The sequence below is a fragment of the Camponotus floridanus genome, unplaced genomic scaffold (genome assembly GCF_003227725.1).
Source record: "Camponotus floridanus strain SB8 unplaced genomic scaffold, Cflo_v7.5 scaffold16, whole genome shotgun sequence".
Lineage (NCBI taxonomy): Eukaryota > Metazoa > Arthropoda > Insecta > Hymenoptera > Formicidae > Camponotus > Camponotus floridanus.
Window position 1 is genome coordinate 1,058,632 of NW_020229281.1, and position 15,428 is coordinate 1,074,059.

Consider the following 15,428-nt stretch of genomic DNA (forward strand, 5'->3'; position numbering starts at 1 on the left):
TTTGATGTTCATGCCATTGTTAAAATATCACCATGTGTGTATATTTCCATATATGGCAACAAAAATGCAATATTACTATATGGATTTGATATTTTTTGTTGGTAAAGTATAAATTATTATACATTTATTTATGCAATTTCGTTCTCTTTATGAAATATAATTGTGGCATAAATACATAAAATTTAACAATTTTTCAATTTTTTTTTTTATAAATTTAAATTAGAGCAAAATATGCCTATATCTTTTCCTTTGTATAGTGAGGAATCAGAGATGCATATTTATGTTACATTATATATTCAGAATTTATAAATTTATAAATATTTTGAAATGTCCAAGACATTATTGCATCTCAATATGATACAAATGCGTTATAATTTATTGATATGAAATAATAAATATTGACTATATAATTGACACAATTATTAAGACGATAACCGTAATATCGCAAAAAGAAAAAAAACATTATGTTATTAACAAATTTATTTGATTCCGTTTTTATTTAACATAATTGCAAATAAGATAAAGAAAGTATAAACTTTTTTTATATAATGTGTATATATTATACACATTATAGGAAATATGAATTAACATATTCATTTCCTTGAATAATTGAATATTCGATAAATGAAATTCATTGATTAATATTTGACAACTTTTGGATTATAATAACGAAATTTTGGACATCAGATTACCTCACCAGATATAGCTCTTAAAAATAAACATAATGATCTCTACATCAAATTTATTTTAACATATAAGAATCACAAAAATAATTTAATAATGTGTAAAATGTATAAAAAAAAGAAAAAGTTTGTTGTATGTGGTGGAAAATTTTATCATTTGAAGAAACAACGTATTTTTTAACACTCACATTTTTTACATCTTGCTAATACTAATTATATTACACACGCGTAATAATTTGCGACTCTTAATTGCTAAAAGCGGTATGGGAACAAAGTTAGGCGCGAGAGTGAAATATGAATTTCCGTCTGTTTTGTGTATTGTAGGAACAACTAAATTTTCGCTATAATTTCTATATGCTGTAAGATACAATGGCTTCCAATTGTAAGCACGATTTTTCATTCTATTGAATAAGCAATTATCCCTGTTAGCTGTTAAACAAGTCGATTTAAAGTCTTACCTGATCATTCGACTGACAGGGCTGACTCTGGCCAAGTTTAATTTAAGCTTTGATATTAAAAGACAATATTTTGAGAACAATGTGCTTACAATCAGAAGTCGCTATAATATTGCAATATAAATATAATGATAAAGAAATATATTATGTTATTGTGTAGATGCCTACAAGTTATGTACAATGATATATCTAACCGAATTATCGGTTTTTGCTTAGAAGTAATTTTGCATTAAAAACAATGATTCGAGAAAAAATAGAGAAAGAAAAAAAATTACGGTGAATTCATGTATATCTTTGTTATGCTTATTCCAAATTAAAGCAGACTTTTCCAATTTCAATTAGTGAAATATTAATTTATTTCAAGTAAATATGTGTATATTATTTCAAGAAAGTATTATAAATGCAACAAGAAAACTTGATAGAGTCTGCTGTCAGTTGTATGAGAAAATGTTGGAATGAATAATTGTATATTATTAAATACAAAAGATTCGACAGCAACATTACCTAGTTCACAATTTAATTTGGTCAATTAGATCTAACTAGCACGCATCCTATATGTTAAAAATGGCGCAACATATAATTTTTTATAATTTATTTTACTGGCAATAGTTCCGAGAAGTTTTCTTTTCAAATATACACTCAAAAGCAGTTTTATTTATGCATTTAGAAGCGTACTGAAAAGTTAAACGAATTTTTTTTTAATGTAAGAAAATTTTATTATTTTGTTTTTTTAGGACGTTTATGTTTTTTCTTCTTTGTTTGGACAGCAAATTATACTCTTTTCAAATAAAAGAACATTTATTGTTGCAATGCACATTTTCTTTCATAAATCCAAATTCTTTTCTTTTTCAATACGCTTATTCTTATGCTCGTTACGGTAATATGTGTCATTAAATAGCTCAGTTCATTTGATTAATAAATGTTACAGAGAGGGAGGAAGAAAAAAAAGAGGGAGAAAAAAGACAATTATGTGTGCAATCCGACTATGGTATGTCAGGCGCTTTTGAAACATGATAAACATGTTTTATCCAAATATGAAATATTCGCTCTATTTCAATTATAGATTAGATTTAATATATTATTAAAAACACATAAGTTGCGGTGACCGTTACTCAACATCCATTTTTTCTTCTTCTCCTTGTTGTTGATTGGGCTGATTGTGATTGTTATCTTGGGCATTTTGATTTTGATTATTTTTTTGTTCATCAGCCGATTTGTCTTTCGGCTTTTCCTCTTTTGGCGGTTCTACCTTAGGTTTAGGCTTGTTGAGAATAGGTAATACCACGCTGTCCAATGACTATAAACAAATGACGAAAAAAATTAATATATTGATATTATATTGCAGAAGAATGTCTATGCGATTACGAATCGACATTTGTTACGTACTAATTTCTCGGCACGGATTTGCGCCACGGTGACTGGCGGTTGTTGCGTACGAAGTATACTCGCAAGCAACATACGTTTTTCCTCCAACCACGTCCATTTCTCTTGTATAGTTTTCTCAAGTGTTTTTATTTCTTCCTCAGTTATATGAGAATATTTATCATCTTTGCCAATTGATGCTTTTATCTGATCAAGGCCTTTTTTAGCTAGTTGTAATCCTACTGCTAATTCTTCTAACACGTGAGATCTTCCTTCAAATTCTAATCTCCTTTCTTTTATTGGTTCCCCTTGAGACTAATAAAAAGAAAATTGTTTATTTTTAAAAAATTCTGATTTGTAAAAATAAAAGAGTTTTTTTTTAAACATAAAAGGAGGAGAAACTTTTTTTTATAAAATATATAAATCATCATATTAGCAACGTTTTCTCCCTCTTTCTGATCAAATAACATACTTTTAAGCGCGTTAATCGCTCGGAATAAATCTGTCGTTGGCAGTCTTCTCCTTCTTCATACAACCAATTTTCAGTATCATCTAATGTACGATACAATGTTTCTTTATCTGCTTCCGTGACGAATGTAGCTAATTGGTTTTCTTCGGACAATTTAGCACGTAAATCGTAAACGTATTCCTCTAAAGCATTACGCGCGTCAACTCGTTCTTTTTCCTGTTTATCCTCAGCAATCATTTTGCCCTGTTCACGAACAAAATGCATGAAATTACATAATGATTCGATGTTATACAGATAAGCTTTTCCGCTATAATTGAAGATAAGTTGATATTTATACAAGGTAAGTTATATAACGTCCGAGCAATATACACTGAATGCTACACACCTCTTTTTCTATTGCAGCATCGAGATCTCGTGTAGATAATCCGCAAACGTTAGCTTCAATAGGCAAGTCAATTGTACGAATTGGAACTTTTTTCTTGCCTTTATCATCGCCTTTATCATCTCCCTAAAACATAAAAAATTTATCAAAAATTTAACACATTTTTTTCTTTGTGCATTCATTTGCGTTTTTACGCACAAACCTATAATGAAAAGTTCGTTTACAAGAAAGTTTATTCAATTATTCATTTAAAATCAATTTAAGAATTTATTCAAAGTTTAATGTATAAAATATATACTTTTATGCGTATATATTTGATTAAAAGATTTTATCTTTATGAGTATTTTATTTATGAGCATTTATCAATACTTTCTTGAAACGCTTTTTTTGTTTTTATCATAATTTTATAACATTTTCAAATTTATATTTAATGTAAGAATGTTAAATCAAGTGAACCAAATTTATATGAGAATGAAATAACTAAACTGGAATTCAGGTGATGACAAAGATGAGGCAAGAATAAGGGGGTACACTTTTAGGTGTGTGCACAGTTTTGAATTCGTATAGTATCTCGTTTCAAAAGAGAGAATAATAGTGTAAAATAAATCTTTTTGTAATTTAATATTTCTTTTTACATGTAATAATATAATGAAAATAAGTAAAAATAAATAGTTATACATTTTTCTATACGAATGGAAAACTGATCAGCGTTGCCTGCCTTTACAATTTACGAATATTCATATGGTGTGTATACTAATGCTTTTATCAGGTTATCTCACTGTCTCTTTTCCTTCTGCGACCTAGTATATATAGAATAGCAGAGCAAGACAGACAGCACGGCGTGACACAGCTGTTCTTGGACCCATATGCATTAGCAAAACGATTGTTAGAATTAAATAATATCATGAACTATTGCAATGTTACTTTATATTTCATGAAAGAGCACAAGCTTAATTTTTTTCTAAATTCTTATGCCACTGGATAGCTGAGTTTGCAGAAGAAATCGACACAGGGTTTGAAATTCTATGGCTAAATCAAATGTCATGCATCCTGGTAAGTAAAACTGAAGAATCATAATAGTTTATAAAGACCTAACTGTGGACTAAATACAATATATAAATGCTGCTAGCACTATTCATATTTCAATAAAAAGTGATGTGCACAAAAATAAATTACAAGCTTCTAAATTCTAAACTGTAACTAATTCTAAGAACAATTGAATCATAAATGAAGAAAAGGCATAATATTGAAAGACATGTTGCTTTGCATAGGGCACAAAAGAATAAATTTCTCTCACAACTGCTTTATAAAGAGGAGAGAAGAATGTTGTTCAAGTTAATCGCTAGAGGAACAAAATATATAAAGATGCATTTGGTGTATTCAATTGACAAGTGTATCATTTGCGTTATATAAAGCGATTACGATTACTATGCATTCATTGTTAACATGAGGTGACTGCATCAGATTGAGTTCTATTGTCAAAGTGAGTGACAAGACGAGCGTGATAAAAAGCAAAGAATACCTATATTATTCGGCCCTAATTTAGGAAGGAATGCTCACAATAATACTATCATAACAATGCCAACAATTAAGCTTAAAATTTAGTACACATATGCCTATAAACATATGCGTATGGGTCCAAGAGTAGAGATAGTATGCCCCGTACCGAGCTGAACCAACAGAGAATCCTGGAGGAGTAGGAAGGGGCAGAACCCCTAGCACTTTTTCCACCATCATCAGCATCTGAGTTCCGTCGTGTCTTATCCATGCTCACCTAAACCACAATAAACTCACATAATCATGCACCTGAATGCTTTAATGATGCGTAAGATTGCGCATCAGCATAGAATTTCATTCCAAATTTTGCATACTCTGTATATTGTGATGTAATATTTTTTAATGAGTCGAATGATATTATGGAATACTATCATTAGCCCTTTATCGCTATGTTCAATTTTTAAAAATATAATAAAATTACAAACCTCCGGAGCTGGAGGTTCATTGGCTTGCGCTTCTTGATCAGATTTATCTTTTTTATCCGCCGAATGTGAATCAACATCCATGTTATTCCGTTGTTGCTGCTGTTGTGCCTCTTCTTCTTCTTTCTCTTGTTGAGTCGGTTCACGTTTTTCGATAAGTGATGCCGACGCGATAGTCAAAATGCCGTTTAAATTCACTCTTACCTTCACCTTAACTTTCGCCGATTCTCCTTCTGGCGTGGCTTTTACATTTTTTATTGTGAATGTTCCTATAAATGAGACGAGTATAAATTAAACTATTTTAAATAATATATAATATTATTTAAAATATACGTCAACATATTTTTCATCATTTTTTTTAACTTTTATAGATAAAATTATTTCAGAATAAATAAAAATAATTTTAGAATAAAATATTTAATTTTAATTTAATTTAAAAATAAAAATTTAATTTTATTATAATTATTTCAGAATAAAATAAATAAAAATAATTTTATAAGAAAAATATTTGCATACCAATGTATGTTTGAGGATAACATGGAGGTAGTTTACTGTAACTAGCAGAAAGCGTAAATGGATTCGAACGGTAGAACGTCAACATCTTTGAGAATGGTATAGGATGATTATACCCAAACACTTCCATTTCGCTGAAATATTAAGCAAAGTTGGAAGAACAGTCGATTTTCATTCATGATAATATAGGATAATAGAAATTGCGATACATACCCTTCTTCGCCTTGAGTAGCATCCCATGTTAGTTTCAAAGGATACGGTTGTATATCTGTAACTGAAAATTCACGAACGCGCACGGCAGGACTGAGCATAGCGCATTGCAATGCGCAACCACGAGCGACAGCTTCGTCTTGATTTAGAGTTGTCGATATCGGTCGACCAAAGACTTCTTCTACTATACGTTTGATAGCAGGAATTCGACTCGATCCTCCCACTATCTCAACCGAATGAATTTCTTCCAGCTTCAATTCTATAATAAGCATTTTCTCATTAATACACAAGATCAATGTGACTAGACATTACATTTAAATCGCATTTAAAATAAATTTTCCACTATTTACGCCAAAACTTACTCGAATCTGATAGGCATTGCCTCAAAGCTCTCTCAACGCGTTCAAATAAATGAGCGCACAGCGCTTCCATTTCATTACGATTCATTTGGGCATGTACGTCCTTCTCTTCCATAAAGCATTCGATATTCAGGGGAAGATTAGTCGAATTAGCCGACATTTGTTTCTTCAGTTTCTCGGCTTCCGCCACTAATCTTAAGTACGCTCGCGGATTAGTATGCGCGTCAATGTTGTATCGCGTTTTAAATTCCCTACAAAAGTGTTCTGCCAGCATTACATCGATATTTCTTCCACCCCATTGAGAATCAGCAGCACTTGCCAACATCTTTAACGAAGAAACCAAAAAATGATAAACGAGTTTTTTTAGGATGTTAACATGCAGAATAATGATTTATAATAAAAAATTATGTAATATACTGACCTTAAGTTTGCCTTTGTGAAAGGCACAAACGCTCACTTGCAAGCTAGCATTGCCGCAATCTAGAAAAACGACATTTCTGGGAGGCCCATCTGTTGCTGGCAAATCCTGCTTATAAATACCGTAACAAAGAGCAGTAGCAGTAGTCTCATTAAATAATCTTAGAACATTAAGTCCTGCAATCCTAGCAGCATCAAGTAGAGCTTGACGTTCAGCTTGAGTAAAATATGAAGGAACTGATATGACACAATCATTAACAGCAGTTTGTAGAGCTGTCTCAGAAATATCTTTCAACTTTGTAAAAAGCATAGCAGTAATTTGTTCTGGTGAAAAAATGTGCTCTTCGTCCAAGTACTGTACCTGAAAAAGATGAAGATATTAAAATAATTTTTAATAGAATATAAAAATTGACATATACTTAAATTTAATTTATGCTCTTTGATAATGCATATTTAATTTAATTGCTAGTAATATAAATGAGTGATATTAATGTATATGAATCATCCTAAAAAGATATAAATAAGATATGAGTCTTTCCAGAAATGATAGTCTTGGCAAACTGCCTAGATTACTCTTGTATCTTGATCATTGAATTATATGAAAGAAATTATAATTATGAAAATTATTAACTAAAAAAATTATAATTATAAGAATATTAATTAAACACATTTCTGTTGTAAGAATTTCTTTTTTTCCATATGAATGCAATTTATATGTAAAAGAATAAATGAAACCTATATAATAAATAATTTCACTCTTTCATATTTTTCATTAAAATTTAAAAACATATGTAATCTTTATAAACAGTATCAAACTAATAGGAACATATAAGATTATTTTCTTTAATGTTCAACATGATATTTACATGTATGCCACTGCTTCCATCAGCCTGCTGAGTTACTTTGTAGGGAAGGAACATTAGATCAGATTGAACTTGGGGGTCGTTGTATTTTCTACCTAACAGTCTTTTGAAACCATGGATGGTATTCTTCACATTGGTTACCATTTGATTCTTGGCTGCTACTCCAAGTATTCGATTTTTTCCACTGAATGCCACGCATGATCTAAGAATCGCAACATTATTTTTTACTTTAATGATATTTAGTCATGTAATAATGTATATATATATATATATATATATATATATATATATATATATATATATTATCAACTTATGTAACTATTGTATTTCTCGGATTTATTTCACATTATATAATGTAATCACTTCAGAGTTATACAGGTTATATGTATATACATATGTATATATACACATATATATTTGTATATGCGTATGTGTGTACATGTATGCATGTTTTTTGTAAAATTTCCTTGGCCTAGTTAATGTTTGAGTAGATAAATATATAGCAATTACTTATCTAATTTATGATACAAGTTAGTATAAATCTCTAGTCATTTATATATGTGTGTATATATATATATATATATATATATATATATAAACATTGAAGGATATATGTACACACAATAGAACATTGAAAAGATTAATACTGCCAATGCTTTGATCTCCTATCTTATTCACATTATCGGTACAATCCTCTTGTATAAAATAAAAAATATTTCAAGTTATATTGCAATATCCTGCGATATATACATGAAACGTAACATGCATTATAATATACATATATATATGTATATATATATACAATGTAATTGTACATTGCATATACAGGAAGCAGATATAAATATAAAAGAAAGTAAGGCGAGGTATTCGCGAGTGATTAAACATTTTAGAATTTGAAAAAATTATTTTTTACGATACATATATTCTCTCTTCCTCTCTTTCTCTCTGTGTAATGCAATTAATCCTTAATTAGAAGCAATTATTAGGTCGTCAGCGGCTGACTAAAGATAAATATAAGCGCACTGACAACTCCCGAAGAAACGCAAAGAAACGCGCGCGCGAGGGAAGCAAGAGACTTTTTGGGATGCTCTGAACACGTGAACGCGCACGCACACACGCGTGTAACAGCCTGTAGTATACTCTCGTAATGAGATGCCTGTAAATGGTAATGCGATCGACGATTCTAGAGGACGATAATCCGCGTGCGTGTTATCCGCTTAAAAATGTGTAGACTATTACATTACTCTGTTATTTTCCACTACAACATTTCTCGGAATCTCTCATGACGCGGAGTCACAGGAGACGAGCGTAATTTCGAGGTTCGAATTCCGATGCACGTGAGATCACATCGAGTGCCTCATGCACATGGATCCGAAACTCGATACCGGGACGTGTTTTTTTGCCGCGTGGAAAACGTGATTCCCGACATTACAAAGGTTTTCTCACATCCGGTATGTAGCGTGTAAAACCGCAAATCAGAGTCGAACAATGTAAATGACACATGCGGTACAGGAGCAGAGGCTAAATTCTTTTTCTAAATTACACGTCGAGAGAGAGAGAGAGAGAGAGAGAGAGAGAGGGAGGGAAGAGAGGAAAAAGAGGAGAAGAGAAAAATCCTCGTGAAATCTTCTCGTTTCTCAAGTCGACGTAGAAAAATCGCAGCAGTCAAGGTCGCGACGACGAGACCGGCGGGGCAATACCGGCAATATCCTTGGCAAGAGCGTGACTGGGACGACTAGGGGCGTCGGAAGGGAGGAGGAGGAGGAGGGTAATCGCGACTGACTCACGGCGTGCTCCGAAGACTGTAATCGTTGGCTATAGTCTCGATGCCACCGGCGCGTGCCACGGCCACGTAACAGCTCTCGTTGCCGAAGTCGATCCCGATCACGGACATCGCAGCCATGACTGTTGGGAAGCCTCGGGGAGATCGACACAGTTGCTCCGCGACACTCTAGAGGGGGGGAGTGAGAGAGAGAGAGAGAGCTCCCGGTAGCTTGGTGGCTCCAAGTCGAGGAAGATCGTCTCTCGGGACCTGGGTTCGCAATTGGTGGACGTCTCGCGACGACACGAGAAGCGAGGCCCCGATGTGTGTATGCACGATCCACGATACACGCTCTCTCACGCGCGCTCGATGCCCGATGCTCGACGATTAGGAAGTGCTGGCCGCACGAGTACCGACCCGTGCCGAGTCCGCTTCAAAACTGGCCAATCATGACGGCGCGCGGCGGCGCGGCGATTGGTGCGCCGCGCCGTCTGGAATATTCTGGAAACCCGCGGAGATTGGCCGGTTCCGCGGGATCGCCGGGCATGACGTTTCCTCCGAGAAATCGACCCCGTGGGCCGCGGCCGGACCTCGCGCACCTCGCCGCGAGTAATTTACGACGAGACCGGCACGGGAGATAAGCCTTGACAAATTACGAAACTATTTCCACTCGTGACGCGATCCGAGGCCCGATTATTTGAATTTAAACGCGGGGCGGCGATAGTTCGCAATCCTCGATGTCGCGCAAGATGGCGGCCATCGAAACATCGAGAGGAATCATTTTGCGGAATCGTCTTTTCAAACGGTTGCGCGTCGAATCTTGCGGACGAGGATTTTTCAGTTTTCCACAGGTAGATATGTTTTTGACGTATATTTTATAAACACTAGAATAAGGAAAATATCAGCTTGATTTTGCCAAATGATTTTGCCAAATGATATAATTTATTATAACAGAAAGAGCGAAAGAGGGAGAAATCTTGCGTACGTTTATATTTGTTATAAAAAAATGTATATAAAAGTTTGTTTTTTTCAATATATTAATAATATGTTGAAAAACATTATTTATTATTTGTGAACAAATGGAAGCTAGATTATTTGTTTTAGTCATCGATTTTCTGACGAAATATCCGCCTGTGCTTTCAGAAGACTGCCGGAATCATTACTTGTCGCTATAGAGATGATTCGTGATACACTGTAAAAATTATCGATTGATTCCGTATTGTGTTGATCGTGTAAACATAATAAACGACGCGAAATAAAGCGTTGTTATAGCAACTATCTTTAATCCAACATCGATTGGCGTCGACGCTCAAGGTGATGTTTTCAAATTAGTTGATGACAAACCCGGCGAAGAATTGATAGATCGAAATGTCACGACCATACGTATTGAAATTATGCTACGCGATGATAAACGCCAGGACACCGATGAGGGTTTTCAGTCAATTTCACCTTAAATACAGTCATTTATTGAACACTGCCATGTGTCGGAGAGGTTATACTCGGTATATCTCGCAAGTGCCACCGCGGATTTGTTATCCGCTGTACAGATTGGTGGACAAGGTATTTTCCGATTATCCCGTGAAACCTTCAACGACAGCGAAAGAAGAATACAGAAGATATGATAACAAGTATAGAAGAAATTACAAGCACCTTGGAATGCTTTTAAGCGGCCTTGGATTTATAGTGGCCCTTTGCGATGCTCCAAATTTAGCAGGTAGATAGTCTTGTTATACATATTATCATGTATGTGGAAAAAGTATATGTAACTTTAATGTGAATAAAGAGTATAATCATATATGATTCTTTGCAGAAAAGAGATTCTTTCGAGCTGTTCAATATGGTAATATTTCTGAATTAAGAAAGGTAAGTTTTCTGGTAAAAATTAGATTAAGAGATATTTAAGTTACTGTATAGAGTGATTCATAATTTTCTCTTTATTTCTTAGTTATTTTATTATATATATGATGCAAAGTTATTATAAAAGTAAAAAGATATCAATAATACTGTATGTTTCAGGCTATAGCAGATGGTATTGATGTAAATGTCAGACATTCCTTAGGTTGGACAGCATTGCATACTGCTGCTATAAATCAAAAAGTAGAAGTCATTAAAATTCTGTTACATAATGGGGCTGATATAAATGCAGGAGATAATTTTGTTAATGTATATAGGACTGCCATGGAGAAGGGCTTACATTCTTTAGATGGCAAGTATTTATATTCTGTATTTATAATATTTCATACATTTTATTTTTTTCTAAATGTTTATAAATTCAAGAATGTGTACATCTTTTGTACAATATATGTACTTATATTAATAAATGATTTTATTTTGGATATTTTCAGTCCTCATGAAGAGAGAGGAAGAATTTTCTGATCGACTGAATAATCGTGCTACATTTCAAGGTTTTACAGCATTGCATTATGCTGTGTTGGCCGATTCAAAAATTTGTGTGAAAACATTATTAGATGAAGGAGCAAACCCAACCGTAGAAAATGAAGCCGGACATCGAGCGGTTGATTATGCTAAAGAAGGAGAAATTAAAGAAATGCTCATCAAACATGCTATTAAATATGATGAAATAGTAAAAGAAAAGGTATGTATCATAAAATTATGGTTCCTTAGTTATAGACTTTTGTGTGTAAAATTACATGAAAATAAATAATTTGCAATTTTATATATTTACATGGGAATGTCCAACTTAGGAAGCAGAGGAACGTCGTCGATTTCCATTGGAACAACGTTTAAAACAACATATTGTTGGACAAGAAGGACCAATTTCTATTGTCGCATCTAGTAAGATTACTCCATCATTTTTATTGTAAAATTAACAAAATATTTATCACAAATTATATTATTTAATATTATTAGCTATTAGGAGGAAAGAAAATGGCTGGATAGATGAAGAGCATCCATTGGTATTTCTCTTCTTGGGTTCGTCAGGTATTGGCAAGACAGAATTAGCTAAACAATTAGCTGCTTATATTCATAAAGATAAACGAGACAGTTTTATTCGATTGGATATGTCTGAATATCAGCAAAAACATGAGGTTGCAAAATTAATTGGAGCTCCACCAGGGTATAATTCATATTATCATTATTTTCATTATACTACCTTAGTTTCAGTTTAATCATTTTCCTAGCATATATGTAAGTTTGAATATTATATTTACGTTTAATATTATAATTACTAAATTTATTATTATAGATATGTAGGACATGATGATGGTGGACAATTGACAAAACTTTTAAAAAAATATCCTTCTGCTGTAGTACTATTTGATGAGGTTGACAAAGCTCATCCTGACGTTTTGACTATTTTGCTACAGCTCTTTGATGAAGTATTTATTTACTACTTAAATCATATTTGTCTATTCTTATATGATGTTGTTATAAATAAATCATTGATTTTTTTACTTTTAAGGGGAGATTAACTGATGGTAAAGGAAAGACAATTGAGTGCAAGAATGCTATTTTTGTCATGACATCAAATTTAGGAAGTGAAGAAATTGCAGAGCATGCAATGCAACTCAGAGCGGAAGCCGAAAGATTATTAAATCATAGATTAATTAATTCTGATGAAGATCAAGAACCGGAACGTATCGAAATATCTCGTAACTTTAAAGATCAAGTGGTATGTTTAATAGAAATAAAAACAAAAAAAATTATTTAATTGAAGTATAGATTACAAAGTTGCATAATAAGATCGCCTCGTACGATAGGTACGTCCGATACTGAAAGCTCATTTTCGGAGAGATGAGTTTCTGGGAAGAATAAACGAAATAGTATACTTTTTACCATTTTCTCGAGCAGAATTAATGAAATTAGTCACCCGGGAATTAGAAACATGGGCCACGCGTGCAAAAGAAAGACACATGATCGAATTAAAGTGGGACAGAGAGATCTTATCGGTATTAGCAGATGGATATGATGTCCATTATGGTGCTCGTTCCATTAAATACGAAGTGGAAAGGCGTGTTGTCAATCAATTAGCAGCAGCTCACGAACGCGGACAACTTGGTACCTATTTTCTTTATATATATATATAGCTTAGTTCAAATATTGTACAATTTTCCTGATGTTTTTTTTTACAGGCAAAGGATGCTGCGTCTTGCTAAAAGCAAAATGGCATGAAAGCGGCGCGAGCATAACTCTTTCTGTTCGGCAAAAGGGTTCAAAAAATTTTGTCGATATCATAGAAACAGATAAATTGACAGCAAACAATTCAAAATTTTTATTATAATTAATGCCATATAGAAAGAAAGAGAATGCAGCTTTATTTTTCAATAACTTGTACATAAACACAATAATGCTGAAGATGTATAGAAGTTGGTCACAATGGTACAGTATATAAAACATGTATATATTTTGATTCATAATACAAATGTATAAAACATAATAAAATGTATGGAAAAAAAATTCGGGAACATGGAATATTTTATAAATTGCAAATGGGAAATGTGTGAGAAGTGTCGGATATCGAATTTCTGATGTAAATAACTTTATTTTAGATGCAATTATGATTGGATCGAGAATACATTACAAGAAAATATTAATTACACATCACATTTAGAATACATTACTTGCTCTTCGCGGTGTGTACGTGTACGGAGACGAGAGACCTATTTTTAAAAATTCCTCAAAACCCGTCGCAGCAAGAACATCCTTTTTGCCCTACTTTAAAATCACGACACAAGTAAGATAAAACGATCCTTCTTATCCTTATTATTGGCAGGACAAACGTCACCTTTTCATTTTTTTAATCTCTTGTTAATTAAGATATTAAGTGAGGCTCTTCTTGGTATACCGTATAATGCAAGGCAAATTCAGGTCCATCAATAGATACGTCTATTGATTGAAGAACCACGAACGAGTTTTCTCTTTTCATTCACATAAAAAATATAACAACTCGCGCTGGTTCTGTAAAACAACCGATGTGTCGCGACATCAGTTTTTAATCAGTGAACAGTTGAATTTTCAGCGTATACGTCAAATAAGTCGGGTTAATTTTTTCATTCGGTATAAATATAATTTGACATAAGCCTTGAAAAATTGAGCTCCTTATTTAACGAGAACATTGTGTAAGTATACTTTATAAAGAACTCTTCGTCGACGTGATGTAGAATATAGAATACATATCGAAAGTACATTTCAGCAGACACCCAAGATGATTGTACGACGGTAAACATATATATGTATATATGTATGTATATAAGAACATTTTTGTCGAGAATGTATATTAATATAGTGCGACTGGGAAAACGGAAATCAGTAATAAATGATGAAAATATGCGAGCAATTTTTTGGATACAATCTGATAATTTTTTTTTTTAATTAATTTCGACGTTTCAATTTTATCGCGCCATATTTTTCTTTTACTATCTAATCTCAATTTCTTATTCGTTAAAGCACCGTATCTTTTCTTTAAATAATACAAACATAACGCTGTGCGATTCTAAATTATCTTTATAGGCAAATTAGCACCATATGCTATGATTGATCCTCGTTATAGAAATTCATGCTTTTTTATTTCCCATCGCAAGTTTGTCTCTAACTTTGTCAAAGCAAATTTTTTTTTATTATCGATATCCATTTTTACAGCCGCATAAGATGCCTCTCTAACTCTACTATAGTTTTCTTTATATAGAATATTAGAAATACTGTTTAAATATATATGTATAAGTTTTAAGCGTACGATTCGGACTACGCTTCCATGTAGCGAAGCGTTTCTTCTAGATTTTTAAAGATTTTTCTCTCTTTACATTTATATATAATTTTTTTTTTCATATATATAATTATACTTATTTAATATGTATAATATTTTACTTTATATATACTTAACGCTCTCATTAACATTTAATTCTTTCTTTCCAATAATTGGGTCACGACAATGCAACTTTAGCTGACAAACCATAGACACTTAGACGTGACGATGTATACGATCGTACACACATACGATTAAATCCTTTAACAA

General features: G+C 32.7%; 3 protein-coding genes across 4 annotated transcripts in view; 2 read left to right on the forward strand and 1 right to left on the reverse strand.

Moving 5' to 3' along the window:
* The window catches only part of LOC105251277, a 133,138-nt gene that overhangs the window by 57,855 nt on the left and 59,855 nt on the right, over window positions 1-15,428 (forward strand). The gene's annotated exons all lie outside the window — the stretch shown is intronic.
* LOC105251276 (heat shock 70 kDa protein 4L) lies at window positions 789-9,862 on the reverse strand. Of its 2 annotated transcripts, XM_011257942.3 has the most exons (12): window positions 9,480-9,862; window positions 7,696-7,894; window positions 6,834-7,190; window positions 6,416-6,737; window positions 6,057-6,312; window positions 5,847-5,977; window positions 5,334-5,599; window positions 5,018-5,125; window positions 3,355-3,477; window positions 2,973-3,212; window positions 2,525-2,815; window positions 789-2,435 (listed from the first exon to the last, which is right to left on the reverse strand). In XM_011257942.3, exons 1-12 carry the CDS (start codon window positions 9,593-9,595, stop codon window positions 2,247-2,249), a joined length of 2,598 nt encoding a protein of 865 aa, XP_011256244.1. In that variant the 5' UTR covers window positions 9,596-9,862; the 3' UTR covers window positions 789-2,246. The 2 variants fall into 2 exon arrangements, with proteins under 2 accessions (XP_011256244.1, XP_011256245.1); XM_011257943.3 differs by lacking the exon at window positions 5,018-5,125 and having other exon boundaries at window positions 790-2,435; window positions 9,480-9,860.
* Window positions 10,032-14,099, forward strand: LOC105251281 (caseinolytic peptidase B protein homolog). The gene is made up of 12 exons (XM_020027512.2): window positions 10,032-10,305; window positions 10,598-11,168; window positions 11,265-11,317; window positions 11,471-11,660; window positions 11,800-12,050; window positions 12,160-12,250; window positions 12,326-12,533; window positions 12,663-12,795; window positions 12,879-13,088; window positions 13,177-13,474; window positions 13,549-13,795; window positions 13,966-14,099. The coding sequence occupies exons 2-11, from the start codon at window positions 10,823-10,825 to the stop codon at window positions 13,695-13,697; spliced, it is 1,929 nt and encodes a 642-aa protein (XP_019883071.1). The 5' UTR covers window positions 10,032-10,305; window positions 10,598-10,822; the 3' UTR covers window positions 13,698-13,795; window positions 13,966-14,099.

What these genes read in the sequence shown, in the direction of transcription:
- LOC105251281 (XM_020027512.2), top strand. Translation starts at nt 10,823, where the DNA reads ATGTCACGACCATACGTATTGAAATTATGCTACGCGATGATAAACGCC. An exon ending in GGGCTTACATTCTTTAGATG is followed by an intron (nt 11,661 to 11,799) that starts GCAAGTATTTAT and finishes GGATATTTTCAG; the next exon opens with TCCTCATGAAGAGAGAGGAA. An exon ending in TTAATTGGAGCTCCACCAGG is followed by an intron (nt 12,534 to 12,662) that starts GTATAATTCATA and finishes TTATTATTATAG; the next exon opens with ATATGTAGGACATGATGATG.
- LOC105251276 (XM_011257942.3), bottom strand. Translation starts at nt 9,595, where the DNA reads ATGGCTGCGATGTCCGTGATCGGGATCGACTTCGGCAACGAGAGCTGT. An exon ending in ATGGAAGCAGTGGCATACAT is followed by an intron (nt 7,191 to 7,695) that starts GTAAATATCATG and finishes CATCTTTTTCAG; the next exon opens with GTACAGTACTTGGACGAAGA. An exon ending in ATGAACCTCCAGCTCCGGAG is followed by an intron (nt 5,126 to 5,333) that starts GTTTGTAATTTT and finishes ATTGTGGTTTAG; the next exon opens with GTGAGCATGGATAAGACACG.